The sequence below is a fragment of the Phyllostomus discolor genome, chromosome 5 (genome assembly GCF_004126475.2).
Source record: "Phyllostomus discolor isolate MPI-MPIP mPhyDis1 chromosome 5, mPhyDis1.pri.v3, whole genome shotgun sequence".
Classification (NCBI taxonomy): domain Eukaryota; kingdom Metazoa; phylum Chordata; class Mammalia; order Chiroptera; family Phyllostomidae; genus Phyllostomus; species Phyllostomus discolor.
In genome coordinates, this window is record NC_040907.2 from 15595036 (window position 1) to 15622823 (window position 27788).

The 27788-nt window shown below is 58.6% G+C and overlaps 1 protein-coding gene across 1 annotated transcript in view; it reads right to left on the minus strand.

Moving 5' to 3' along the window:
- RUNX3 (RUNX family transcription factor 3) overlaps positions 1-26024 on the minus strand; it is a 60804-nt gene extending 34780 nt beyond the window's left edge. Inside the window, exon 1 of the mRNA XM_028512458.2 lies at positions 25535-26024. Within this exon, the coding sequence (XP_028368259.1) occupies positions 25535-25592 (58 nt within the window). The 5' untranslated portion in view covers positions 25593-26024. The remainder of the gene's footprint in view (positions 1-25534) is intronic.
- Positions 26025-27788: the final 1764 nt, after the last annotated feature.

A 27788-nucleotide genomic window follows, 5' to 3' on the forward strand; every position in this document is an offset into this window, starting at 1 on the left:
GGACCTCTGACTCTAGAGCAAGGGTCTGACCCGCCCCACATTCTGCAATATCCCTGGGTGTGGAGATGCGTGTGGTCAGGCTTCTTTGTACCCAAGTAACAGAAGGGATAACTGAGGCCGCAGAGGCCAAGGTGCTGAGGGTCAGACACAGTCAATGAGGAATCATTGAGCACTCAGTGCCAGTCTGTGCAGCCGTGAGCCCCCCGGGCTGGGGCTTGGATCCGCAGGGCCGGGGGGTGGGGTGTGTCCTGGTGTTCTAGTTCTTTGTTCCACTTGCAAACTTACTAGCACCCTCCACGTGGCTCATGGTCCCCCTGTCTCCGTGGGATGCAGCACGAGCCCTGCCCCCACAGCTCTCCTTCCTGAGTGTCTGCGAGCCTGTCTTCGTGACCTCCTCCACTCTTCCTTGGCCCGGTTCTCCCCTGCCGCCCTCATGGGCTGGGGACACAGTTGGGCCTTGTACTTCGATCAACTCGAACGAGTCCCAGTCCCCCAGGGGTCCCAGAGTGTCGGTGCTGAGTGGGCCCTGAGGACAGTCGGGACCAGTAGCCTGGGCTGGGCCTGAGGCTCACGGGCTGGCTGCCGGCTCCCGGGAAGCTGGCCCTGCTTCTGGCTGGGTGGCCCTGGGAAAACCCCTTCCCTCTCCGAGCCCTGGACACCTCATCAGGGAGATGAGTGCATCGGACCACACTTGATCTCCAGGGGCATCGTCCATCTTCTAGGATCCCATGCTAATCCCTGACAGGCCTGGGAAAACTGAGGCCCCAGAAAGGTCTCACAGGACCTTTCTTGAGCAAGGGACTGGCTCAAGGTCACACAGGATGCTCACTGGCAGTGGGACCCGACTCCGGAAGACTGCCTGCAGGCCTGGCTGCCCTCTGCACAAGCCTTTGGGGGGCCTTGCCTTGGTCTCGCCTCCCTCCCCCGAGGCCCAGCCCGTCTCGGCCTGTCCGGTGCCCTCAGTGCCCATGCCTGGGACCCACAGCCAAGGGCCCCGGCAGGGACTGGAGACTCACATTAGAAAACACGTGCCCAGGGATGGCCGCAGCTTTATTTTCCCCGTTCACATCTAGGCCTCTCCAAGTCTCAGTTTCCTGCGTCATCGGTTCCGTGATAAAGGCCCCTCTTCCATGGGCTACACTTTGGGTGGAAAGTGGGGAGGAAGAATCAGACTCTCAGACCCGAGGGGCAGCTGAGGGAGAGAATGCTGGGAAACCAGGATGGGAAAGACTCCGCTGGACCCCTGGCACTCGGGGTACACACGCACACACCCCTTCTCGTGGACACACGCATGCACAGCACGTCACGCTTGTGGGCACACTCACACACACTCAATGGCGACTCACACAGGACCCCTCACGGAGGCCAGTGCCGTTGTGATGTGGCCACGTGTGCAGTTACGTGAGTGTGTGTGCAGACACTTGCACGGAGACACACAGAGATGTGGAGGTGCAGACAGGCCTCCGTGTAAAGCTGTGCGCACACACACACACACACACACACACACACAAGGTTGTGTTGGCACAGACAACACTGTGGACGGACCCACACACAAACTTTGAGGCAGGTGTGGAATGGGATCTGTGATCCAGGTCATCCCTGGCAGGCGTGGAGCCCTGGCCATGCACGTTGCCGCTGCTCCTTAATTCAGGGGCACTGACTTTCTAGGTAGTTTGCCAGCCTCGGGGTTGCGGGTGCTTGCCCAGCGCCTGACCCTTAACTCTCAAGCCTGCCCTGCTGGTCCAGAGAACAGAGGCTGTAGTAGGAGGGCTGCTCCTGGGGTTCCCCCAGGCAGAGGGGGCAGAGCATTGGCCTGGGGGCCCCAAGCTCTGGGGTCAGGGCCAGGCAGAGAGGCCCTGGGCAGGACCCCCGCCTCCCTGTGCCTCAGCCACCACGCCTGTAAAATGGGGGGTAATTCCTGCTGCTCAGAGCGGGTGAGAAGGGGCCGCTGGCGGGCGGTGGGAGCTCCAAAACAGCAGCTGTCACCGCTCAGCCACCCCTGGAGGACAAGGCAGGCCGAACCTCTCTGTGGGGGCCTAGGTGACACCTCCAGGGACCTCAGCGTGGGGAGCAGTATCGAAACCGTGTCACATGGTGAGCTGCTGAAACACCTGGGGACTCTGTCCTGGAGGGGAGCAGGCCTGGGGGCGAAGAGCTCCACTTTCAGATCTGTGAGGGGCTCCTGGGCGGCAGGGGACCCCGTGGGTGCTGGGGACGGAGCTAGGGCCAGCCGTGTGGGCGACATGCAAGGAAAAGACGCATGACAGCCAGCTGGAGAGAGGAGACACAACCCTCCGGGGGCAGGGAGCTTCTGGTCATGGGAGATGCTCAAGGTGAGGCCGGGACATCGTAGAGGGAGTTCAAAGTGTTGGCAGGGGCCGGGGGCTGGACCGGATGCTGGGGTCCAGCCCAGGGTCGGCTCACAGTAAACGCTTACTGATCAAACGAGATGACGACACCAAGGCCCCACGACAGTCTGCAGTTCAGTGCATCCCAGCTCTGAGTTCCCACCCCGGTGTCTTCACCTTCTGGCTGTGTGACCTTGAGCCTCCCTAAGCCTCAGTGTTTTCATCTGTCAAATGGGGAGAATTAACCATCTTTCATCCTCCTCCCCCTACGTAGACTTCTTCAGCAGCTTAGTGGTTCACATTCCCCTATTTCTGGCTTTCAGTTCATCCCCCAATTTTTGTTCTTATAAGTGGAAAATGAAAGCAGAAAGCATGCAGTCATGCAGGAGAATGATTAATGCAAAGACCGGGAGAGTGGTCCTCCCGCACGCTCCCTCCGCCGCCCGCCACGGCAGGGGAGGGAGGGCGAAGGAGGGATGTGACTGGGGCAGGGACACAGGGGAGCCCCAAGTTCCTCCCAGTGGGGGTCTTTAAAGCTAGGGGGTGGGCATATGAATATCTGCTTTATTCTTTTTCTCTAAACAATGTTTATACTCATACATTCTCTGTTACTCTGTTTTACAGTAAACTATTTAAAAAGAAAAGCAAAAGATTAAAATACACACACACACACACACACACACACACAGAAAAAGCTCCCTTCCCCAAACCTCTGAAACAAGAATGGACAGAAACACCTGTATTTGCATACGGTCACAGGGCCCCCCGGGCACATCCGAGCTGCGGGGTGTTTATTCTTGGCCGGGTCCCTGTTCTAACCAGGCTGCCTGTCCGCCAGATCGCTCACTGCCGGATTGCCTGGTGGCCCCTCTGGCTGTCCTTGTTGAGGCTGCCCCACGTGGAGCATTTCTGGACACCCAGCCCCTGCTGAGCCCACTCCTCCCTCCTGAGCCTCCTCAGTCTTACCAGAGCCTTCCAGGTACACGTCACTGGGCTGCTTTATAGGAGAGGAACTGAGGTTTGTGGAGTAAGTCCCCTGAACCCAGATAGGAAGGGTGGAGCTGGGACTTGAACCGAGGTCTACTGATGCCGACCTTGTGCCCTGCTATCTGTAGCAGGGCCAGGCCCCTGGCTTTACATAACTGATGCTGTCTACATTTTACAGCATGGTATTTTATGGAATCCTCGCAGCCACCATTACATTATCACCCCCATTATAACACTGGGAAAACTGAGGCACAGAGAGGTTAGTAACTTGCCCCAGTTCACACAGCAGGTGAATGCCAAAGCCGAGCCTTGAACCCAGGCAGCCTGTGCTGCTCGGCCTGGACCATGGGGAGCACAGACACCATGGAAACAAGACACAGTTATGGCCCGGGGCCCCCAGATGACCCCCAGGGACCAGAGGCCAGCAAGGGTGGGTGGCTGGGGTGGGGGGTGCAGCTCGGCAGATCTGCCCCCAGAGTGACGAGTGACGCCAGCCTGTGCAATGAGCTGTGTCCCCTGCGTGTGATGAGGCCCGTGGCCCTTGGGGAGGTGCTGAGGATGTGGGCAGAGCTGAACAGACGCCAGAACAGGCTCACAAACCCCTGCCTGGCGTGTCTAGGCCACAGGCTCCGACACGGGGCACTTTGTCACTTGCTGCGGGAATGACTTTGTCCCTAGGCAAGAATGTATGCGTCTCTGGCTGCCCCTCAGTCGGCTTCTGGAAGGGGGTCACAGAATGTGCTGAGACCCAGGGAAGGGGCTGGGCCCTCTGACTGCCCCACTCCTGGTCCTCAGTCAAATCAGGGGTGGGCTTGAGAGTCTCAAGGTCCTTCTCACTGAGGCCCGGCCCCGGGCTTGGGCACGCTGGGGAGCCCTGCCCCTGGGGAGCCTTGCACTTGGTGGGGGAGGAGCTGGGATGGGGAGGAAAAGGAGAAATAAGACAGATGGAGGAGGAGGCCCCAGATGTGTTCAGTTGACAGCCATTCATTGAGCACCTACTATGTGCCAGGGGTTCTTTCAGGTGCTGGCTTACAGCGAAGGACAAGAAAGCCACGGACCTCTGTGGAAATTTGATAGCATCTTCCGACGGTGAGCAAAACAGACAGGGGGAAGAGGTAGAGAGAGACTGGGTGGGTGGCTGTGGTGAGGGGTGGTCACCGGTACTTTAGACAGGGTGGTCAGTGACGGTCTCTCGGAGGAGGCAACCTTGGAGCCGAGACCTGGAGGCTGAGAAGGGCACGGGTGCAGGAAGGGAGGGGGGCCTGGCAGGAGGGCCCTGCATGGGGGTGGGGACTGGCTTCTCCACAGACTTTCTCCCCCACTTCTGCACCCGCACGGCCACACAGTGTCTAAAACTGTGGTCTCCCTTGTATCCTTTGCTTCTCCACAGCAGCCCCAGGTGGGGTGAATTTAAGTAGCCCACTGACTGATGAGGAAACTGAGGCTAGAGACCGGAGGGGCTCATGTATCATTACTTGGTGCCTGGATGCCAGGACCAGACCCGACCCCCACCTCTGGCCGGGTGCTGCTCGGGGCCACCCCATGGTCCAGCATGTTCTTAAACCGCCCGCGTCCAGACAGGCTGCAGCCAGTGTGGAGTCCGGCTGTGGGCACCTCTCCTCAGGGGTCACGGGGCTGGACGCGTGGGCTGCTGGGCAGGGCCCGGGAGGGGCTGGGTGGGGGTCCGGAGCGGAAGGCGCCCGGCGCTGATTGGAACAAGGTGGCGGCACTGGGAGCCCAGCCGGGCCTCATTGATCTTGCCCGGTGTTCCAGCCACCGGGCGGGGCCAGCACCGGGCAGGCTGCCGGTTTTCCCAGGTGTGGGGACACCCTGGGGGAATGGCTTTTCATGTGGTTCTGGGGCAGGCCTGCCACCCAGCACGTGGGGGAGGCCAGGGCGTCGGGGGCATGCTGGCAGTGGGGGGACTGGGGACTTGGAATCTCACAGCCAGCAAACATCAGCCTCCTGGAGACTGGGGACTGCGGGCCTGGCTCCAAGGATGGTTGAGCCTTTGTCGTCGGAGCCTGCGCTGGAGCGCTCGCCAGGTGCCAGGCCCAGCCCGGAGCACCCTGGGGCTCCGCACCCTTCAGCCTCACTCCACCCTAGGACTGGGGTTCTATGGTCATCTCCACTTACAGATGGGGAAACTGAGGCTCGGCAGGGTGGAGCAACCTGCCTGAGGTCACACAGAGGCAAGGTTTTGTCTAGAATACCCGATGCCTAGATCAGAGAGTCTTGGAGGGTGGGGGGCACCGTGGTCAGTGCTGAGAGGACCCTGAGGGGCCTCGAGTCTAGCTCCCTCGTGCTGGAGAAACAGGTCTGGGGAGAGGACATGGCTTCTTGAGGTCACAGGAGGACCAGGAGCCAAGGGCAGCCCCATGCCAGGACCCGCCACTCCTCCAGGTCATGTCAGGAGCTTGGCCAGTCCCTGAATGCGAGGTCCCCGAGGGCACTGGCCCCCCTGGCCCCCAGGGAAGACCTGGTCTGCTACGTGTTACCAGTCTTTCTGGTCCGTAATCAACAGTTTCCTGCCAGAAGTCCTTCTACACATCTGATCTGAATCCCTCCTGGGGTGGGGAAACCCTGTTCCCCTCCTCTTGGAGTGGGCGTCAGCTCAGCAGGACCGGAGGGGGCTGGGGGCAGGGGCTGGGGGCAGCTGGGAGCCAGGAGTGGGGAAGGGCATTGCCAATTCTTCCCTCCAGTTAGCCCTACAGGGGTCTCTCTGTCCCCATCTCCTTCCGTTCTCCCCGTCCCCCATTCCGCTGTTGCCACACCGGACTCCTCCCTGGTCCCTGACACACCAGTCCCGCCCTGGCTGGACACCCCGTCCTGAACCTCCGCCTGCACGGCTCCACTCCCCGCCTCGTGCGGATCCCTGCACCCACTGTGAGACACCTTCCCTGAGCCACTATGGTCGGAGGGAGTAGCGGCCCCCAGGGACGTCCACACCCTGACCCCGGAAACCTGTGAGTATGCCGCCATACATGGCAAACGGGACTTTGCAGGTGAAGGTTACGGACTTTTAGATGGGGAGGTTATTCCGGATGGCCCGGTGGGCCCAGTGTATCCCGGGGGTCCTTACACGTGGGAGAGCAGGCACGCAGGACAGTCAGAGGGAGACGTGATGTGGGAAACGGGTAGAAGAGGCAGAGAGACAGCAGGACCCGACCCGGCGTTGCTGCGAGGGCAGAGGAGAGGCCACCAGCCAAGGAGAGTGGGTGGCCTTTAGAGGCTGGACAAGGAGAGGACACGGGTTCTCCCAGGACCTCCCAAAACACAGTCCTATCAACACCCTGCTCTTAGCCCAGAGAGGCTCATGGAGGACCTCCGACCCCCCGAACTGTAAGACGAATACATTGTGTTGTATTGAGCGTGGTGGTCTGTTGCAGTAGCGATAGGAAACGGATGCACGCCCCTTCCCTGGTTTATCCTTCTTCGGTGCACTTATCACCGCCTGGGAAGCTGCTCCCTCGCCTCTGAATCGTTCTCCCTCCTCCCTGGAGGGAGGGCAGGGTTTTTGTGTGTTCATTTGGCATTGCATTCCCAGTGAGAGTTGCCAGATTTACTAAATAAAAATACAAAACACCCAGTTAAATTGAATTTCAGATAACCAGAAAGCATGTTTTTAAATTATAATATTGTTCCAAATGTTGGAAGTATTCATGGTTTGTGTGAAATTCAGGCAATTTGCGTGCCCTGTATTGTGTCCTGCAGCTCTCTCCCTGGTGCCTAAAAATGTGCTCGGGTTCACTCTGGGATCTCACTGAATATCTGTGGGATGAGTGAAATGAGTGAATGAATGAATGACCATCATTTCTAGCTTAAAAATCATTTTGGCTTCCAGAGTGCCTGCAGGTGTAAGTGTAAATAAGAGCAGATAATAACAGCAAACAGCTTCAGAGCCCTTCTTGCCTACCAGGCACTGTTCTGAGTGCATTACAACTTTTCATGCACTCAGTTCTTGCAGGAGCCCAATGAGGTCATTTACCCATTTCCCAGATGGGGAAACTGAGGCCCAGGAGGTTGAGTGACGTGCTCAGAGTCACACAAGCATTAATGGACACAGCTAAGTCATTCAAGGCATCTAAAGAACCCGGTTCACAGAACAGTCTAGCTTTATCTCCTAACACATTTCCCCAAACACATCCGGTGCTTTCTTTCTCATAGCTCATGACACCTTTGCAAGGGGTGCTGTCCCCCACTCTCTGGCTGCAGAACTCTTGCTCGTACACTGAAGCCCTGCCCTAATTTCCCTTTGTCATGAGACCGTCTCTGACACTCCCAGGAGGAGCCGGCCCCCCGTGGCCCCTTGTTGGAGTGCACTTTGAGGATTTGCTGCTGTGTCCTTCACTCCCCTAGACTGTGACGTCCCTGTGGCCAGAGATGGGTCACTTCCAGCTCTTTGGCCACAGAACTTAGAATTAAGCCTGGCTCTGGGTGGGCCGGGGGTGGGGCTTCCAGAAGCGTTTAAGGATGAATAAATGAATGAATGAGCAAGTGAATGAATGGACATCTTTCCCACGCTGGGCTTCGGTTTTAGAGTCTGTGAAAGGGGAAGAACAATCTCTAACCTCCCATTTCCCATCTCTTGAAAAAAAAACACTTTTTTTTCTGATTATAAGAATAATACACATTCAGCCCTGGCTGGTGTGGCTCAGTGGCTTGAGCTCCAGCCTGCGAGCCAAAGAGTCGCTGGTTCGACTCCCAGTCAGGGCACATGCCTGGGTTGTAGGCCAGGTCCCCAGTAGGGGGTGCATGAGAGGCAACCACATATGAATGTTTCTCTTCCTCTCTTTCTCCCTCCCTTTCTCTAAAGATAAATAAGTAAAATCTTTAAGGAAGAATAATACATATTCATTAAAGAAAAATTAGAAAATAATAAAATTAGGAAGAAGAAAATTAAAACCACCCATACTCCTGCCACCCAGAACAATTGTTAACATTTTGGTGTTTAGCCTTCTGGTATTCTCACTGTATGTATAGATTTAATTTCTTCTCTCCCTTCCCTCCTCCCTCCCTCCCTTCCTTCCTTTACAATGTTGGGGACATATAGTGCGTGCTTTGAACCTGCTTTTGAAACTCACTAACATCTAATGTGCATTTCCCCACGTCATTAACTTTCTTCCTGAGGGCAGGGGGTGCAGCTGTGCTGGTTGGGCATGGTGGGGATGGGGGTGTGGAACCCCCAACCCCCACCGCACCAGCAGGACCACTGTGGTGTCCCCCTGAGGTTGGCCCTTTAGGGTTTCCCCCTGAGGTCCCCCTGAGGCTGGCCCTTTCTGGAGTTCAGTTATGAAAACGCCGCCAGGAGTACCCTGGTGTGGACGTCTTAGTCACATCCCCGATTCCTCCCTCCCTCAGGACGAGTTCTGGGGGCGCCCAGTGTGGGCACTGCTGGGCTCTTCAGCCCACTCCCACCCGCGGCCTTGGCCTCTGGGCTTGGCAGGAAACCCATAAGCTTGTTTGCCCTCCTCTGGAGAAAAGCCCCATTCATATCCAAGACCTCACCGGTTGCATTTCTGCCGCAAACACCCATCTACTCAGCCATTGTTCACCTTATGGTCTCAGGCTCCTGGTTTCCGTGTCAGATGCTCGGTTCCAACCAAAACTGCCTCAGAGATGGCCACGGACAGAGGGCACGCATGACCGCAGCCCTGTGTGGACCGCACACTTCTTAGTGACTCACGGGCTGAGCTCCCCTCGGACCAGACCCCGTGCATCTCGGTGCGCCTCGAAATCACTCTCGGTCCTCTGAGGGCTGCCGACCCCCCTGGGCTGCAGACCACGGACTCTGCCTGCGTGGATCACAGAGCTGTGGGCCTTGTAACTGAGGGACGCAAAGACCTTGCTCCGCTACACCTGCTGCCTGCCACCTGGGGTGGATGGACACCGTCCCTGTGTCACCAGGAAGCAAAGACTGAGCTTTGGCCTAAACGCTGGGTGGCCAGATCCCACCCCCGTCCTGACTCCACACATGTCCTGGGAGGTCACTGCGCCTCGCTTTCTCCCCCTGTCACGTGGGAGACTGGGGCTCAGGCAGTGGCCACTCGGGTGGGCCAAAGGGTCGCTGGTTCGATTCCCAGTCAGGGCACATGCCTGGGTTGTAGGCCTGGTCCCCAGTAGAGGGTGCATGAGAGGCAACCACACAATGACATTTCTCTCCCTCTCTTTCTCCCTCCCTTTCTCTAAAGATAAATAAGTAAAATCTTTAAAAAAGAAAGAGGAGCGGTAGGGGTGCTGAGTGCTGAGTCAAAAGGAGAAAGGACCCTGTCATGCAGGTCGATTCGTCACAGGCAGCCACGCCTGGTCTTCGGGGGGTTGGAGCAGGCCGGTCTGGGTCCCAGGCTGTGCTGCGAGGACCTGACATCTGCAGATGGAGCTGGCCCCCTGAGCCCCTACAGATGGGAGGCTATTTTTTAACTGACCCCACAGGAAGGCGAGGCCAGAAATGAGTTTAAGGGGTTAACCCGGGCCCCTGGGGACCCCTCCTATTTGCATCCTCTCTCCCCTGCCAGCCGGGGAGCTGTGTGGCCTGCACTGGAGCTCTCCAGAGCCTTCCAGAGCTGCCAGCATACCCGACTGTTGGAGCTGGAAGGCTCCTGACTGGCCCAAGGGTGATGGGGGAGGAAACCAAAGCCCAGAGAGGTCTGACCAGGCCTGCCGTCCTCGCTGCCACCTCTAGGTCTGCCTCTGCCTTCCTGAGGGGACCCTGCCCCTCCCAGCCCCAGTCTCGCCACCTACCAGGCGATGCGGCCCCTCTGGGCATCAGTGAGGCCTCTCCCAGATAGGAGACCTGCTCCGGGCCAGGGCCTCCGTTCTGTCCCATCAGTCCTGGGTTTCCTCCAGGAGCACCGGCCCCATGGACAGCGGCCAGTAGAACGTGTCTGGGGACCCCCAGGAAGGAGAGGGGCTTCCTGAGCAGAGAAGTGGGGACAGTGGATAGGAAAAAGCAGCTTCCCCCTGCGGCCTCCCTCAGACCACACCACCAGGTGTCCCTTGGTCCCCACAGGCAGAGGTTCCTGAAAAGTTGGCTGTCTGCCACGGTGGGCGCGGCCTCGGAGGTGTGTGATCCTCTGTGAGTATGTGTGTGCACGTGTGGGGTGGCGGTGGGTGGAGCATGGGGGCGCGGTGGGTGCAAGGTGGAGGTGGGACAGCTTGTGGCAGAAGCCCCTCCACACCCACGGTCTCTACCCAGGCCCTCTCTGCTGCTGGTGCTGGTCTAACCTGAAGGTGGGGTGCGCGGGGGGAGGGGCACACGTGGGAAGGTGCATGCAGGGGAGGGGTGCATGTCGGGAGGGCACAGGCACAAATGCTGTGAGGGCCTCTAGGAAGCCATGACCTCTGTGAATGCTTGAGGGGAACTGACTCTGACTTGCTTCCTTTTTTTAAAAAATATGTTTTTTTATTTATTTATAGAGGGAGAGGAGGGAGAAAGAGAGGGAGGGAAACATTGATGTGTGAGAGAAACATCCATCAGTTGCCTCTTGCACGCCCCCAACTGGGGACCTGGCCCCAAACCCAGGCACGTGCCCTGACTGGGAATCGAACCAGCAACCCTTCGGTCCACAGGCTGGTGCTCAATCCACCGAGCCACCCCAGCCAGGGCAGCCTCCTTTCATTTGCTGTCCATTTAAAACAATACAGTTCATAAATGACAGTTATTGAGTCACACACACACACACACACACACACACACACACTTGATACAAGTAATATAAGCACAGTGAAAATCACTTGGAACTACAGAAAATCACTTAAGAAATGCTGAAGCCTAAAATCACGGAGCCAGAGTGAGCATCTTTGAGGGGATAGGGGTCTTTGGGGTCTTATACAATCATATTAAACATTTCATACGGGCTGCTGGCAGAGTGAAGAGCTTTAAATATTGCCCTACTTAATTCTCTATACTGTTATTCTCCCCATTGTACAGATGAGGAAACCGCATGAAAGGGAGGTGGACTATCTCCCGGGAGGAGTAAGTGGCAGAGTCAAGATTCGAAACCAGATCTGGCTGATTTGCACGTACAGCTCCTCTCAGGGTCCAGGTCTCAATCCCCGGGCAAACTGTGTTCTCACATCCATTCCTCCTGTAGTACCTACCAAGCACCGCCTGTGAGTCAGATCTAGGTCAGCCCTGGGTACTCGACCCTGAACAAGACAGACAAGGCCAGCTTCAGCCCCTATATGGCCACAAACCAAGGCCAACCTTGACCACAGCTTGATCCCAAGTCCAGTGGCTGAGGGGGCTATGATCCTACCTCCCCCACTCAGCAGGAGCCTCTGCGAGCTTTTCATCGGCCACGATGTACCTGAAAGCCACGGTCAGGTGATGCACCTCACCAGGTCCATTGTACACGTGGGCAGGCAGCCCGTCAGCCCACACCTCAGGCCCATTACTCTGGGCCTGGACTCCCCGGGGCAGGGGCTTGGCTGCGGCCGGGAGTGGCCTGGGGCCTGGCCTGGCTGGGGTGGACTTGGAAGCTCAGACCCCCTCTTGAACTTGGCCAAACGAGCCCCCGCCCAGGACTGCCCTGGGAGTGTGAGCTGGTGCGCGCCTCCCAGCAGCCCCAGGCAGCACTGCTGAGCTCAGGGCAGCCACTGGGGGGCTTCCACGTGCCCAGGTCCTCAACCGGGGCTCCTCTTCCTGACAAGGCCCCAGACGCCGGAGGACACCCGAGGAACTGCGACTCCTTCCACTCACTTGGGAAAAAGCAGCACGGCGGGTCTGGCTGGGCTCCCTCCCCACCTGCACCATATCTGGGGGGCCCTGAGTGTTCTCCCCCATCCTCGGCCAAGGCCAGCTACCTGCTTTATGGCACCCCATGCGAAATGAAAATACAGGGCCTCTGCTCAAAAAGAAGGAAAAAAGCATGTTGCTTTCTTCCACAGTTTCTAGACCTGTCATGGTGTGCCGTATTTGCTATTTGATGTCACACTTTCCTGGGCCTGGGGATGCTTGTGGGGGGAGTGCAGACCCTCACAGACACCTGGGGTCCTGCCCCAAACTTGGTGTATGGGTCACAAGCTCCTGTCTTCCCCAAACCCATACTCCGGCCCAGGCCCTGCCCGCGGTGGGGGTGAGGGCACTGTTGCATCGCACTTCACTTACAAAACGCCGATCAAATGATACAATTATTAAGAATTTCAAGATAGCAGCCGCAGAGCATTAAACCCATGTGTGGGGCCCCCTTCCGAGCTGGAAGCCCTGTGACACCCTCTGGGTTGCAGCCTGAGAGGGGCACCCAGCTCAGACAGGAGGGTCAGCCACCCAACTCCCAGCCTGCAGGGGTGCAGGGAGGGTGTGTGGTATGCAGTCAAGCACATGCATTCAGGAGCTGGGGGACCCTGTGGCAGTGGTGAGCAGAGCCTGGGTTCGAATCCCAGCTGCACCACTTACGAGCCACATGAACTTTGGCGAGTGGCTTCCCTTCTCTGGGTTTCCCTTTCTTTTTCTGCAAAACAGGGACAAAATACTGACCGTGGGGTTGTGGGAGTTAGCAGTGGTGTATATACAGTCCCCAGCGCGATGCTGGCACACGGCTGATTTCAGAGGCGACGCCGGGTAGGCAGGCCCGAGGGCCCACGAGCAGGGGCAGAGGGATGTCTGGGTGCATGTCCCTCATCACACACGGGGGACCTGGGAAGGGAATTCCAAGGGGCCTCAGCAGGACGCCCGAGGCAGTAGGCCTGGGGCACAGTGCCAGAGCACACGGAGCCTGCACCAGCGGGGAGGGGCCCCTGGGAGACCTGGGGGGCTCGGGGAGAGGGGCCCACGGGCAAAGGCCCCCACCCAAGTGCTGTTGTGAGGAGGATACCACGGGCCCCTGCCCGTGAGAAAGAAGCCCTTTGCTGTGGACCTGGGCCAGCCACGGGGTTTTTGCTGGGCTCCTTGGGGTGCCCGCCAAACTCAGCTCTGATGGCGCCCTCCTCTCTGTGTCTCAGTCTCCCCAGCTGTGCTCTGGCGAAGGAGAGGACCCCCACACACCAAGTGCCTGCGGAGTGGGCCAGGCACGGCGTTGTGCTAATCTCCCCTCCCCTGTCGCTCAGTGATCGCTGGTCCACTTTTCCGATGAGAAACCCGGTTCTGATCGGCCAGGCTCATGGAAGCACCACTTCCTCCCAGGGAAGGGGGCCGGTGGGAGCCAAGGGGTGTTCCTTGATCCAGGGGAACCTCAGTTAACTGTAACTCGATCAGGTCCTGTGCCGTGGCGAGGCACACCGGCGCCGGATACAGGCTACTGGGGTTTGAACCCCAGCTGGGTGACCTCGGATGGGGGTTTAACTTCTCTGGACTTCAGTTTCCTCATCTGTGAAATGGGCTTCATAATGGCCGCTGGCCTTTGGGGCTGTGAAGACGAAATGACCAAAACCAGCGAGCCCTTAGCACCTGGGGTTAGTGAGCACTATGTGAGCGTTTGCTGTTAATACAGTAACTATTTCAGAGTTCAGTTGTCATTATTTATGTCTTCTAGGCAGCTGTCTCCAAACAGTTTGCTGCAAGAATTGTTAAAACATGCACTACCTGGCTATTTATTCAGGGTCACTGGCTTCTTTTCCCTTCAATTGTCAAATAAAAAATGACAACGGCCAACACGATAATAGTCGTCCCATGTGAGTGGACCAAAAATTATACCTATTGTTTTTGGTCAGGTCGGCGAAAAACATAAATAATTTTTGGTGTGCCACAGAATTGTAGCGATTAGTTTACACGTACTACACGTAAATTAGTTTACTTGTGCCATGAAGTGAAAAAGGTTTGAAAATCACTGTTCTACACAATGATGCATTTACTAATTCCAATTTTGTCCTTTTTGTATTTAGGACCTAAAAAACTTTCCTTTCAAGTCTCAGACGACCTCTTAGGTCCTTGAAAAGATCCTTCTCTGCCCCCACGGCCGCGGTGAATGGCACAGCTTTTCCCGAAGTGACCGGCCTCCAGCCCCAGGGAGCCGGAGAGCGCGCACAGCTCCGGGGAGGACAGGCCGATGTGCACTAGCGTAGCAAAGGCTCTGGAAAGTGCTGCCGCAGCACACTCTGTCGAACGGTGTTGGATACAGCCATTCCCGTCCTTGTCTGGCCACCGAGCCCCCCGCGTTTCCGCTCAGCACCTGATGGCGCTGCCAAACCCACGCTGGGAGAGATGCCCCTGGTTTCCTTGTTTCTAGGAAATGCAGACCAGAGTGAGCGCTGCGAGCACCCCCCCACCCCCCCGCAGAGATAAGCGGTTTCCCTCCGCAGAAGTCATCTCCCGTAACCAGTGCTTCCTTCGCTCCGCGGTGGCCCCGGGTTCTCGCCTTCGCTGTCTGATCCGTTCCCTGCCGCCGCCGGGGAGGTCAGCAACGTCAATACTCCCATCTTCCAGATGAGGAAACCGAGGTCCACGGAGGTTAAGTGGCCACACAGCCGGTAAGTGGCAGATCCGGGAGACAGACCCACAGCTTCTGATTCTAAACCCCACATTCTTTCTTCTGGACATTAACAGGGAAAATAAAAATAGATCCCATTGTGCCACAATCAATCTTCCCCGGTGATGTGCTTTTAAAAATCTGAAGCATCCCTCCCCCCTATAACATTGACTGTGTTAAAAACTTAAAAACTTCAGGAGCTTTTTTTCTGATGGCTAAAAGCATCCATTCTTGTGATATATAAGACTTTTCAAACCTTCTGAGTTGGAAAACGAGAAACTCCATAATCTCATCCCAAGAGATAGCCTGGGTTGACCGTTGGACAAGTGCCCTTCCGGATCCGCGTGGTTCAACGAGGTAGCCATTAGCCTGGGTGGCTGTTTCCGTTAAAATAATTAAAACGAACTGATGGAAAATTCAGTCCCTCAGGTGCCTACGCCGCGGCCCTGCGCCGGCACACGCAAGCACTGGGTATTCGCACGCAGAGAGTGGCTACAGCGTTGGACGGTGTGGACGTAACATGTTTCCATCATCGCGGACAGTTCTGTGGGGCGGGCTGCTCTCCGCTCTTGCTAGACCCGACCCGACACAGGCGTACAGTGATCACCGACATTCTCGCTGAGGTTCCTGGGTGAGCCGTAAGTCTGTGTGTGGTCTCCCCCACGGAGCCCCAGGAGTCTCCACAGGCAAAAAAACAGACCCTCGGGGAAATAGTCTGGAAGGAAACACGCTGAATGACAGCGGTGTCCCCTGGCGCCGGGGTACCAGGCTTCAGCTCTGCATTTCCCCAGGTCCTTCAGGTGAGCTCCGACTCAACTGCAGGTGTGGGGGGGATATTGCGGGTTCGTGTTCTCCCTAAGGTTCTAGCTTTTCTAAAGTCTTCAAGGTCAGATCGCGCCCAAGGCTTAAGTTATCGTTATTATGTTTAAAATTGTGGACCCATGAAGAACAGGACCTGCACGAGTCAAAGACATAAAGGGCTAAGGAGGAAGAGCGGGCGGAGTCTGGCTTCCAGCCCAGGCAGGCAGGGCTGCTTCCTGGGCACCCAGGCCGTGCACCGCCCAGGGGTCCCTGCTTAGAAGGGCCCCGCGCTTGATGTGATGTTTAATGTCCTGAAATCCTTAGTGGTTTTTAACAAGGGGCCCTGCATTTGTCTTTTGTGCCAGGCCCTGCCAACTGTGTCACGAGCGCTGTTCTGGGATTCTCCCTGGGACGGGTCTCGTTTTGACTGCTCTGCCCCTCTGCTCTGGTCCTGGTCAGACCATGGACATGGTCATCCACGGGGCACTGTACGTGCCCGAGGACGATGCGCTCCGGATGCGTATCTAGAGAGTGGTAAAAACAGGGTTTTCGAGCAGGTGTAGGAGGGCCCCTGTGGTCTCCGTCCACACACGGACATGCGCTTGAGGTGCACGTCTACACTGGCCTGTTTTACCGAGTGGCAGAGTGCACCGTGGGAGTCTCGGCTCCACACCACTGCCCAGCTCGGAGCCTGCCTGGATCCCCAATCCCCGAAGGCCATGCCCTACCTCCAGGCCTGGCCCACCGCCTCCCCAAACCTCTTCCGGACCCCCGCCATGCCGTTCATCAGTCTGTCTGGACCACCAGTGCTTCTTACTTCTCTGCTGGAGCTATTCTAGAGCCATGTCAGTTTCCACCCTTTTGGGGAAGACTTCTGGAATTATTTAAGAAGGATCTGAAGGTGCTTTGGTGGCATCCAGGAGGATATGAGTCACCTTGCCTGGAGGAATCAGGGAGGGCTCCATGGAGGTAGTGAGTCTGGACCTTAAGGAAGATTAGATGCCTGCCAGGTAGAAGGGAGAGTTTTGCTGGGCTGGCTTGGATGTCAGACAGACCCTGGCGTGAGTCTGGGCTTTGCCTGTTATTAGCTGCATGAGTTACCTCCCTTTGCTGAGCCTCAGTTTCCCCGACTATAAGATGAGGATGTTCACAATAACACCTACTATGTAGATTATTGAGAGATTTAGTGAAATGAGACATGCTTGTCAAGGAGCCACCGCAGTGCCTGGTAAGCCATCAACAAATGTGGTTCCCCGCTCCCTTCCTCATTGCCTTTTCTCCCCTTAAACGATGGTGTCAGCAGGTCGCCCCATCACTCTGAGTCCATTTGTCATTTCCTTGCTGCAGTGGAGGTGGTGACGCCTGGCACGCAGAGCTGTGATGAGGATTTCAGGGAGTGACGGGACCGTCTGCAGGAGTCCCAGAAAGCTCAGATTCTGCATCGACAGGAAGGGCACGAGCCGCAGGGCTGCCGGCCTCTCTCACGGGGGCGCTTTCCTGAGGTGCACTCCCCGCCACACGGCCCCAGAACCTCAGCTCCAGGAGGGCGGCTCTTTGTCCATTTTGTTTGCTCCTGACTCCCCAGTGGGTAGAGCAGCACGTGGCATGCAGTCGGTGCTCCATAAATGTCTGTTGAATGATCAGCAGCACCAGCTGGCCTGTATCACACCCCAGACCTTGAGCACCGGGAATGTGAGGATCCAGGGAGACCCACGCTTTCCGGGGAGACCATCTCTAGGTTTCGACCACAGGGGGAGCCACGTGCATTCCCTGAGCACCTGCTGTATGCACAGCTCTGCCTAGCCCCAGGCAGACCCTCGCTCCACAGCCCGATAGGGTGGGGCCAGGGAGTGAGATGGCGGACACCACGACTTGGGAAGAGGAAGAGAGAGGAGGGGTGGCCAGAGGGCCTCGGCTGGACCGGAAGGGGCCCACTCCCGGCTGCAGGCCGGCCGGACAGCAGGCCCAGCTCACCTGATCCTGGGAGGGTGGGGCTGCCTCATCCTCTTCCTTTCTTTGAAAAATAAAAGTTTCCCCCCTAAATCTACAAGGCATACATGGTTGGCATGTACAGGCTTGGAAAACACACAATTACCAGGAGAATTAGAAATCAGGCATTAATGCACCGTGCAGCACTAACTACGACATTGTAGTGTTTTCCTTCCCGTCTTTTTTCTAAGGTGGCGTTGTTCCTCCCCCCGGGGAAGGGATGTGGCTGCTTGTAGAGGAGGACCAGGCTCTTCTGGGCCTCACCGCCCTAACACAGGCCTCCTCCGTACTCCAGCCATTCTGGACTCGACACGTCTTCCTAAGACGTGAGGCCGCAGAGCTCCGGGGGGGGGGGTCAGCAGCTCTAGCCTCCTGTCCCACTTCCCCCCCGGGGCGGGAAGACAGGTCCAAACCCCTGCTCCCGCCCCCTCCACGGGGAGGGAGAAGGCCTAGCCTCCTGCCCCTGCTTTCTCCGTGGAGCAGGGGCAGAGCTCAGGTTCCCTGAGGGGGCTGCCGGAACACCCTCAGGGAGGGGACACTCCCTGGTGCCCCGGAGTGTCGGTCCTCAGCCACTGGGCACCCAGGTGAGTTGAGTTGGGGGCGGGGGCACGACCCTCTTGGCACCCTTTATATCTCACCCTCTCGTACATTCAAGCGCCCCGACCTCTCCTTCCCTTCATCCTGGCCGCCTTCCCCTTGTGGACAAGCGAGAGCAGCCCAGGCGAGCTCAGAGACAGTGAAGTGGGCATGAGGAGGAAGGCCCTGCGTGTTTAAAAAGCCCCGACGTGCCGTGCTTCAGTCCAAAGGGACTGCGTGCTCGCGGTGGTATTTTAGTCACCGCGTTGCAGCGAAGGATGTTTTGGGGGGGGGCTGGCTTTGGTCACCTCTGCAAATCATACGTTATGGCGTCTGCTCTTTCCGCCCACACATACGTCTGAACCTTTTGCCAAAAACACTTTTCCCAGACGCACAAGAAAACCCCAAAGAGGAACCTAAACCTTCACGCTGCTGCACCGATTGGACGCTGGGACGTGAGAGCGCAGGCTCTCACCAGCAAGCGTTTCAAAGAGCGAGCCAGACGGCCAAGGGGGAAGTGAGGGGAGAAGCGAGAAACTTCTGGGGCTGGTTAGTCGCTGGTTTGTTGGTCCATTCATTTGTCTGTCCATTCATTCCCCCCTTTCCTCCATCCACTCAGTAAGAAACGGCCCCTGCTCCGCGGGGCTGCCCTCCTGACAAGTGGGAGGCGAGGGGTGCAGGAGGACGGGGTGGCCTCTCCAAGGCCTGCAGGGGAGCAGGGGGAGGACCTGGGAGGCTCCCAGAGGGGCTGGGCCTTGGGAGGAGGGGGGCAGGTTTCTCGCCTTCCCCATTCTGCTTGCAGTCAGAGGGCCTCTTTTGCCCCAAGGAGGGAGAACGTGAAATAGTAATTATTGAAGAGTAAATATAGAATTTACGAAGGGCTGGCCTCTGGGTCAGGCCCTGTAGTAAGCGCATGATGTACACTATCGCATTAAATCCACCCAGCAAGGCTCGAGGTGGGTACTGTTTGTTCTCCCCATTTAACAGATGAGGAGACTGAGCTCTGGGAAGGGAAGCACTCTGTCTAAAGCCACACAGCGAGGAAGGGATAGGGCCTGGGTCTCAGCATGGCAGTTCATGTGGCCTCCTTTCCAAAGAGCGCCCCCTTCCTTGCCCCCATTTCCGAAAGCCACTGAAAAGGGCCCTGACAGTGTCGGAGAGGGAGCAGGGGCTGAGACGAGGGGACATCTGCCAGGTGGCGAGTAATCGAACCGGAGACACGCTGAGTGGCCTGGAGGCGCTAACCGTGCCCCGTGCGTGCTCACTGCGTATGAGGTGCCATGCTTGGGGCCTCAGGGCAGGCCGTGTCCACTCCGTGCAAGTGCCCTTTGAGGTCAGTGCCCCTAGCCTCATCTTACAGAGGCAGGAACAGACTCAAAGGGGTGAGTTAACATGTTGGGCGACCCAGGTACAAACAGCTTAAATCTGGTCTGAGTCCTCAACCACGTGCACAGCAGAGGGCTGGCGTCAGGGAGCCGAGGAAAGTCAGTTTTCCTGCTGCTGATTTCGACCTCATACAAGACCACACCCCTGTCTGGGACTCAGCGCCTCTCCTGAACTTGCTCACCGTTCCTGACTCTTGTGACTGCCTGGGTGCCCCTGAGCCTCACTCCCAGCCCCGGTCCCACAGTTCCTAAGCCCCGCCGCCGTGTGCAGGTGCCTCCTCCAGCAGCCGTGGTTTCAAGGCTGGTGATGGAGGCCGGGGTTCCGAATCCCCCCGGGGCTAACGCCCGCCTTCCCTCCCTTTGTGCTCACCAAGGAAGACAGGCACTCAGCACTAAGGTGGGGACGACTGGCTGAGACCCAGGCTGGCCCTGGGACTGAAGCTCAGAGAGGGCCCGGGCTCCCTGGTGGCCGCAGGTGGTCCTGGGGAGACTCCTGGCAGAGCGGGGATCGAATTCAGTCTCAAAGTTTGGACGAGACTCGCCAGCCACTCCGGGCGGTGCTCATGAGGACGGGTCTGCAGACGGGGCCTCCCCAGGAGACTGGAGCAAGAGCTGGTGTTTCAGCTGCCCCCTGAACCTTGGGCCCGGCCCCCTCAGTCACCCCATCGATGGAGAGGTCTGGACTGGCACGGGAGTCAGGACACGGCACCATCTCCCTGCCTCTCAGAGCCCTCTGGAAGGTCAAGCTTTCAGGCTGTTAGTTGCTCAGGGTCATCCGTCTCCTGGCCCCCGCCCGCCCTGCAAGCTCCCCACCCCCTCAGGTAACGGAGCAAGCCTCAGCTTTGATGCGGCCACCTCAAGGCCGCGCTGTCAATGGGCCCTCTATGTGACCAGTGGGGCCGCTGGCCGTAGTGGGTGCGGTGAGGCCCAGACACACAGCCCCACTGTGTGGGGCCGGCCCATGCCCGCCCAGACCCTGTGGCTGGTGGGGGGCTCTCAGGAATGCCCTTCCAGCCTGGGGGGCACTTTGGACAGGCAGGGTGGTCTGGGGAGACGGGCGTGTGAGGGGTGGCCTCAGGAGCCGCCATCAAAGGGCCCGGCAGGGGTGGCGCCAGGCAAGTGCCATAGTGGTCGCGGGACGGCTGGAGGTCAGTCCATTCCTCCCCCGGGGTTGGTGGGGGAGGGGATGCAGAGAAGTGGCCGCCACAGGTACACCACTCAGGGTGACCGGCCATCCTGGGGTGCCCGGGACTCGAGACTTGCAGCGCTAGAGCCAGGAGAGTCCCCTGCCGTTGGCCCCTGCCCAGAGCTTAGGAAAGCACACAGTGACTGACCTCCCTCGTCTGGGCAGCTTCCTTCCTGTCCAGTGACCTCTGAGTCAGCCCGGCCCGGCGAGACCTGCCCGGAGGCACAGGACAGGCCTGCCTCGCGCCGTAGGCCATTTTCCGTTTGTCCCGGGTGTTTTCGGGGGAGGAGCTGCCGGCCAGCTACCCACCCAGCTGCTGCTAAGGGAACCTGGGCCGGGCAGCCGAACCGTCCCAGCCACCGCCCCGCACCCCGACCCTGCGAGGTGCCCTCCAGCCCTCGTAGTGGGGCGCCTGCAACCTCTCATCCTCGACGGCCTCCACACCTTCGCCAGGCCACTCCCTCGGCCTGGGACAACTTTCCCCCATTGTCACCTCCTCACCCTGCGAGACTCAGTGGAGTGTCACGACTCCAGGGAACTACTCTCTCTGCCCGGAGGTGGGTCCGTGCGCCTCTTTGATCTCCAGCCCCAGTTCTCCCGCCCATAACGCGCATCACACCCCAGGGCGGTGTTCGGTTCATGCATCTCTTTCCGCACCAGCCCATGTGCTCCTCCAGGGCAGAGCGCCCCACCCGGCCAGTCACCCTGGTACCCAAGGCCCCAGCACGAGGCCAGGCCCGTGGTCATGGAAACATGTATCTGTGCCAGCAGGCTGCTCGCTTCACTCTTTCCAGGGCCCCGTGAGGCCCGGGTAGTCATCACCCCCCTTTCACAGATGGAGAAACAGAGTCACAGAGAGGCGAAGTGACTTGCCCCAGGCCACACGGCTAGTGAAAGGCGGGGTCAAGGCTCGAACCTGGGGAGTTGGATTCCAGAGCCCAAGCGTGAGCCTCGACACTCTAGTCCTCACTAAGCTTTTCCAGAATTAATGAATAAGTGAAAACCTTTGTCTCTCCAGGGTCTAAATCCTGCATGTGCTGGTCGAGGGCTGTTTTCTCGGGTTCCCCTTCCTGGGGAGGGCACTTTTGCCTGTGGGGACGAGTTCAGGTGAGCCGTGAGGGGGACCTGCTGGGAGGGGTCACCCCAGGGGACGCAGAGAAGAGCCTCAGGGGGCTTCAGGACGAAGGCCCTCGCCAGAGCTGTGGAAGGGCCCTCGGGCATCCTAAGGCCACTGCGTGCGTTTGACAGCTGGGGAACCAAGGTCCAGAGAGAGGAGGGGACTTGCCCATGGTCATGGGGTATGGCCGAGTCACAGCCATTAGGTCTCAGCTTCCCTACTTGCCAGAGAGAGGATCAGGTGCCCCTTGTCCTGCCTGGAGAGTCCCAGACGCGGAGACAGGGGGAGGACGAAGTGCCGAGGGCCCAGCAGCTCCCCAGGAGGCCCCACGGCCCCCTCAGGCCTGCCATCCCAGTGTCTGGAATTCCGCCCTGTCCTTGTCTCCTCCTCCTCCTCACCTGCAGGCTGGAACCACACGTCTCCCCCCTCCCCCTCACTTCCCAGGCCTCTTCTCCACAGTGAACTGAGAGGCATTCTGGTCCTTGGCTCAACCTGATGTTCCCGACTCTCCTAAGTCAGAGGAACCCAGATGAGGCATGTACAGCGGGGGGTGGGGGGGAGTTGTTGGATGTCACTCACAAAAAGTCAGAGTCTGCAGTGGACCCAGGGCTCTGCCTTACTGCTCCCAAGAGGCCCCTGGGCCCAAGAGGCCCCTTGTCCCTAGTTGGCTGTAGATGCAGGGGATGCCTCAGCCTCACCCTGCCTTCGCCAGTGCAGACAAAAGAGTAGTCACCTCCCTTTCACCTGTGGGGACACAGGTAGCAGGAGCTCGGTGCTGGTGACCACCCTGGGCGGGTGGGGGCGTGGGAATAGTGAAGGCCACACTGGGAGCTGGGTCACATCCAGGAGCATCAAATCCAGCTCACTCGTCCCCTTTTACCTGTGAAAGAATGGCGGCCCAGAGATGGCAAGTGACTCAGAGGGGGGTCACACAGCACATGGGTGGCAGAGCCAAGCGGAGTACTGGGCCCCTGGTTAGTGGTATCCAGACCTGCACAGAATCACCTTGGGGGGACGCTCAAAACAACACGTGCCCAGGCACCAGCTCAAGAGATTCCGATTCCACAGTCACAGGTGGGAATGGGGAATCCAGGTGTTCAGAAGCTCCCTGGGGTGGTGACGCTCTGTATCCGTGGGCTCCATCACCGCCTGCTGAGGGACTGGGGTTTGTGCTCACATAGAATTCAGGGGCGCCCGTGAACTTGGGCAGGGAGCACACGGACTCCTTTCCTTCCACTGATCTCTAACTGAAATTTAGCATCTGTTTCCTCTGTGACTCGGCCACAGTGGCAATCACAGGTATTCTCCAGTCTCATTAGGGCTGCCACGGATGATCCTGAAATACTGTTTACGCTCGCCACCCATCACCGCTGTGTGCCGGCAGTTGCTGGGGCTGCCGTGAGACCTTTTCACTCACCGTGGTGCTCAAGAGTCCCACGGTCCCAGGCTCACAACCTGGCTTTTTTATAGTTTGCTAGCTACATTTCCAAAGATTTGGTTTCCTCTCTAATCCTACGCATGTCGTTTTATGCATTTAAAAATGCGATTTTGAGGAGTCCAAGGACCTCCTGGGATTCTAGAAAGGTCCATGGGCCAGAATAGGTTAAGGACCCTGCGTGGGGCAGCATGAAGCCGAGCTCTGCAGGACCCAGGGCTTGGACTTCTGTAGGGACAGAATGGGCAGCTACAACCTGGTGAGCCTCCAGAGACGAACTGGGGAGACAGGTCCCCCAAAATGAGCTGTAAGTGGAGTGTGGGGAGCAGACCCGGGCAGGAGAGAGGGTACCGACAGGGTGGCCAGAACTCCTCCACGGGGTTGCAGGGAGAGCCTCGGACCCCAGGCCCCAAGCCTACAGGGCACGTCAGTGTCCCTGCTCACCAGCGGCCTCCTGTCTCTGGGCGCACACTGGGCCCCCACCCACCGGCCTCCTCTTCCTCTCCCTCTGCGCTGCCGTCTGCCAGCTCCCGGGCTGCACGCACAGCAGCGTCGGGAGCCCATGCTACGTGGGTCAGCCCTTGAGTCCCGTCTCCCAACGTTCCTTTGTTCTAAACTCCACATTTCTTCATTTTGCTCATGGAGAGAGAAATACAGATTACAAAGACCCAGCAAATGGTTTTTATAAACTCTTATTTTCTTGCCACAGAACAGCCTTTAATTAGCTGCAAGGACTACAAAGGGAACGGCGTTATAATGGGAACCGCTTAAAGGGAAGAGCCTGCGGCCCTCGGCTCCTGCACTGGGGCTGCTGCCACCGCCAGCCACAGCCAGGTTTGGTGGGAGTGACCCTCCTGCCGGGGGGATGGCAGGTCCCCCTGTCCCCCCATTCAGGCCCCGTCTGCAGCGGCACAGCCTGCCTCAGTGTTTCTCCCGAGAAGTAATCCTGCCATCAGGCAAGCCCTTTGGATGAGAAGCACCCGAGTGTGCCTTGGTCCCTGACCACAGGCAGCCGCCCAAAGACCATTAGCCAGCCCGGGGACAGGCAGAGGGGCAGACAGGCAGAAGGGCAGGCAGACTGGGTAATCTCAGCTGGGTCAACGGTACAGCACCAGCCCCCCGAACCCTGGAGTTCCAGAGCCTACTCAGCCCCTCTGTTCGGGAAAAGAGCTGGCTTCCGTGTTCAGCCCAGAGGCACTGCCCTCAGACACAGTCCATTCTCAGCCTCAGACCATCAGCATGTCACAGCCAGAGGGGCCTCTGTTTGGGGCACAGAGAGGTTAAGTGACTTGACTAAGGGTGCTCAGCAAGGCGGCACCTGAGTTAGGACTCAAGCTCGAGGCCTCTGGCCCCCCAGTCTCAGGTGCCGCAGGCCCATCTGGGTTCCTGCTGGAGAAGGGGGTAGGGAGGCAGCCGGGGGTTGTCTGAGGTCACAGCACATCAGCCTCACGACCTAAAGAGCCAGGGAACGTCTCCTCCTGAGTTCCAGTCTCAGTCAGAGGTTCTAAGTTGGAAGTCGCGGACCGCTATCCTTGTTGAGGGACTCAGTTCAACCCAGACCTCTGGGTCCCTTTAGGCCGCGCATGGAGGCCGGAGCCGCCCAGAAACACTTTCTCGTCCCCCATAACCACGTTTGCAAACCTTCCCGAGGCCCGTTCCCCAGCTCCAATCCAGTTTCACCGCCATGCAAGCTCACAAGTGCTCAACCAAAGCCGGTAGCCTCCTGCTCCTCCCGCTGCGCCCCTCGCCCCAGGGATCACGTGGAGTACATGGGATACGGTTCCCAGGGGGGGTCTCAGAAAGGGGCAGCCTTGCTCCTGCCCACTGCACAGCCCTCAGAAGCTGGCCTGGCTCTGGGAGAACTAAGTGTCTCCTTGAGTCCGGGTCTGCCTGAGCCCCAGGGGAGAGGGTCCGAGCTCTCTGGGAGGGCCCGGGGCTGGGGCCGCAGGACCCAGGAGCCCTGTTAGTGAGGCAGGAAGCCGAGGGTCACAGGGACACCCCCCATTCTTCTCTACCCCGGGACCCTCCAAGATCTGCCCTTTGAAGTCTTGTGGCCTCTATCGCCCCTACCACTAACCGTCCCCGCCAGCTGAAGACAAAAAAAGTACACTTTGCTCCGGGAGACCACGGAGGCCACCATCCCTCTTCCCACCTCCGGCTTGCAGGGGCCAGCGGATTTGGGTGGACTGGCTGCGCCCTTGCAGGCAGCCAGCATGGTCGGCGGAGGGACGTGGTCTGGGGCCTGGCCACAGCTGCCCACCCGGAACGACCAGCCCAGAGCCCAGGGCAGTCGTTAGGTACTCACCGCGGATGAAGGTCGGCGTGTAGGTCGGGAAGGAATCGAAGATGCTGTTTGATGCCATGCCCCGCGCTGAGGAAGGCGAGAACTCGACCCTTCAGTGGGGGTGGGTTGGGATTGACTCGGTTGGCTGCTGCCGGATTTTTCCCTAGCTACTTTTGCAAATAGAGGGGTGGTGGTGTGTTGCTTTTTGTTTGTTTTTGTTTTGTTTTGCCTCTTCCCCCCCTACTGCTACAAAAAAGAAAAAGGAAAGAACGCGAGAGTGTGTGTGAGCGAGAGAGAAAAAAAATCCTCCCCAAGGAAAGTAAGTTTCTGTTTGTACCCAAGAATTTGGATTCTCGGTCCCACAGGAATGTCTAGCCACAAATTCTCAACAGAAGCGCATGCAGAGTGTATCATTAGATGGCGGGAAGGGGCCTTCGGCAGCCAGGGCGGAAGAGCTCGCAGGGCAGCGAGAGCCAAGCCAGGCCAGCATCAGCGCCACGGGGAATGAATGAATGAGGCTCACCCCCCGACACCGCCCAGGCTTCAGTGGGTGCGAGGGTGGCCCCGGGGGTGGGGAGGACCGGGAGCCAACCAGCTCCCGAGCAGGGCCCTGAAGGCAGCTGAGGGCCTGGCCTTGTGGTTCTGTGGTTGAGGGACGAGGCCTTCACAGTGTCAGCCCAACCTCAGCTCACAGGATGCAAGAAGCCAGCTCGCGGCCTTGGCCCATTGGCTGGGCTGTGGTCACCTGGGCCGTGATGTCACGGCCTCTTAGCTGATCTTGTGGCTGTCTTTCTCGCTTTTTTTGGAAAAGAAAAAAAAAGAAGGAAAGGAAAGGAAAGGAAAGGAAGAAAGGGAAAGAGAGAGAGAGAGAAAAGTGATGGCTTTTATTTGTGGGGCCGGCCTCAGCACACTGCCCAGAAACAGAACTGAAAGCAGTTGGAGAGGGGGCGGCCGGGGCCGCGGTTTGGATCCTGTGGGAGAGTCCTTTTTAATTAAGGCCAGCGTTGGCCTGGGCGGGCTGGGAGCCCCGAAGGGCCCTCACCGGGCACAGGGGCACGGGCCCACCAGCGGTCAGAGGGCTTCCCTCCACGCTCCCCGCTCCCCACTCCTGGGCTGTCGCCAACGCCACCATTGTCCACCACCCCTGCTGCCGGAGAGGGGCGTCCACATGTGTGGCTGGGTGGCACTTCGGGGGGGTTTATGGGAGCTGGGATTAAGTACAAATAGGAAACACATGAAACGCCGCCGTCGCCAGCACTCACGCCCCGCCGCGGCCCGCCCGCCGAGGAAGGCGTCGCTGTGACAGCCGGCAGCGCGGGCGCCGCGGGGCCCTCCGCGGAGCCGGGCTCCTGAGGCCCGAGCTCGTCGTCGAAGGCCTGCTACTCATTTTGCTCACCTGTGCATCCCCTCTGGGTCTCCCGATCCAGTCTGGTGTGCCCGGGCTTTCCTGCCTCGTGACCTTTGCTCGTGCCGCGCCCTCAGTGGGCCTTTTGTCGGCTCCTTCTCGAACCCCGCCTGTCCCAGAGGGTTTGAGGCTCAGAGGGACTCAGACGTAAAAAAGACACGGAGGGTGATGATTCAACCCTACACTTCTGTTCCCAGAAGCTAGGTCAGGCGTGGAGGCAGGAAGGTGGTGGCTTTTCCTCTTTCCTTTGCAAGCTCCACCGTCCCATTTCACAGGCCAGACCACTGAGGCCCAGGACGCTGAGGTCAGTCTGTGCAAGGCCTCAGGACTCTGAGTGGGGTTAGCACGCCGGGCTCTGACTCGCCAGCCCCGAACTCAGCCGTGACCACAGCGCCTTCAGTGCCCTCTGACGCTGTCCTGAGACGTCAGAAAACCCTCCGCAGCCCGGGCCCTGTCCCCGAGGTGGCCCTCGCTGGGGGCCGTCACTGGGAGCCAGGCCCCAGCACCAGCCTCAGGCTCATGGTGGTCTCCGTAGGCCAACAGGGAGCAGGGGGGCATCCGGGAGGAGGAGGGACCTGTCCCGAGTCCCACAGAGACTTGTCTCTGGCCACAGCTCCACTGAGTCACCTGGGAGCCGGATACCCTCGGACACTCACTGTCTGGGCCCCATGTGTGGCTCCGTGAAGGACAGGGCTCAGTCGTCTGTCCCCGAGCAGCGAGCGGGTGGTGGCGGGGCTCTGCTTTGCCCAGGGAGGAAGCAGGTTTATGGTGAAAACCACAGGGCTCTGGAGTCACATTTCTAGACTCCAGTGCCAGCTCTGCTGACTTCCACTTGCAAGACAATGGGGCTAGTCACTTCCTCTCTCTGGG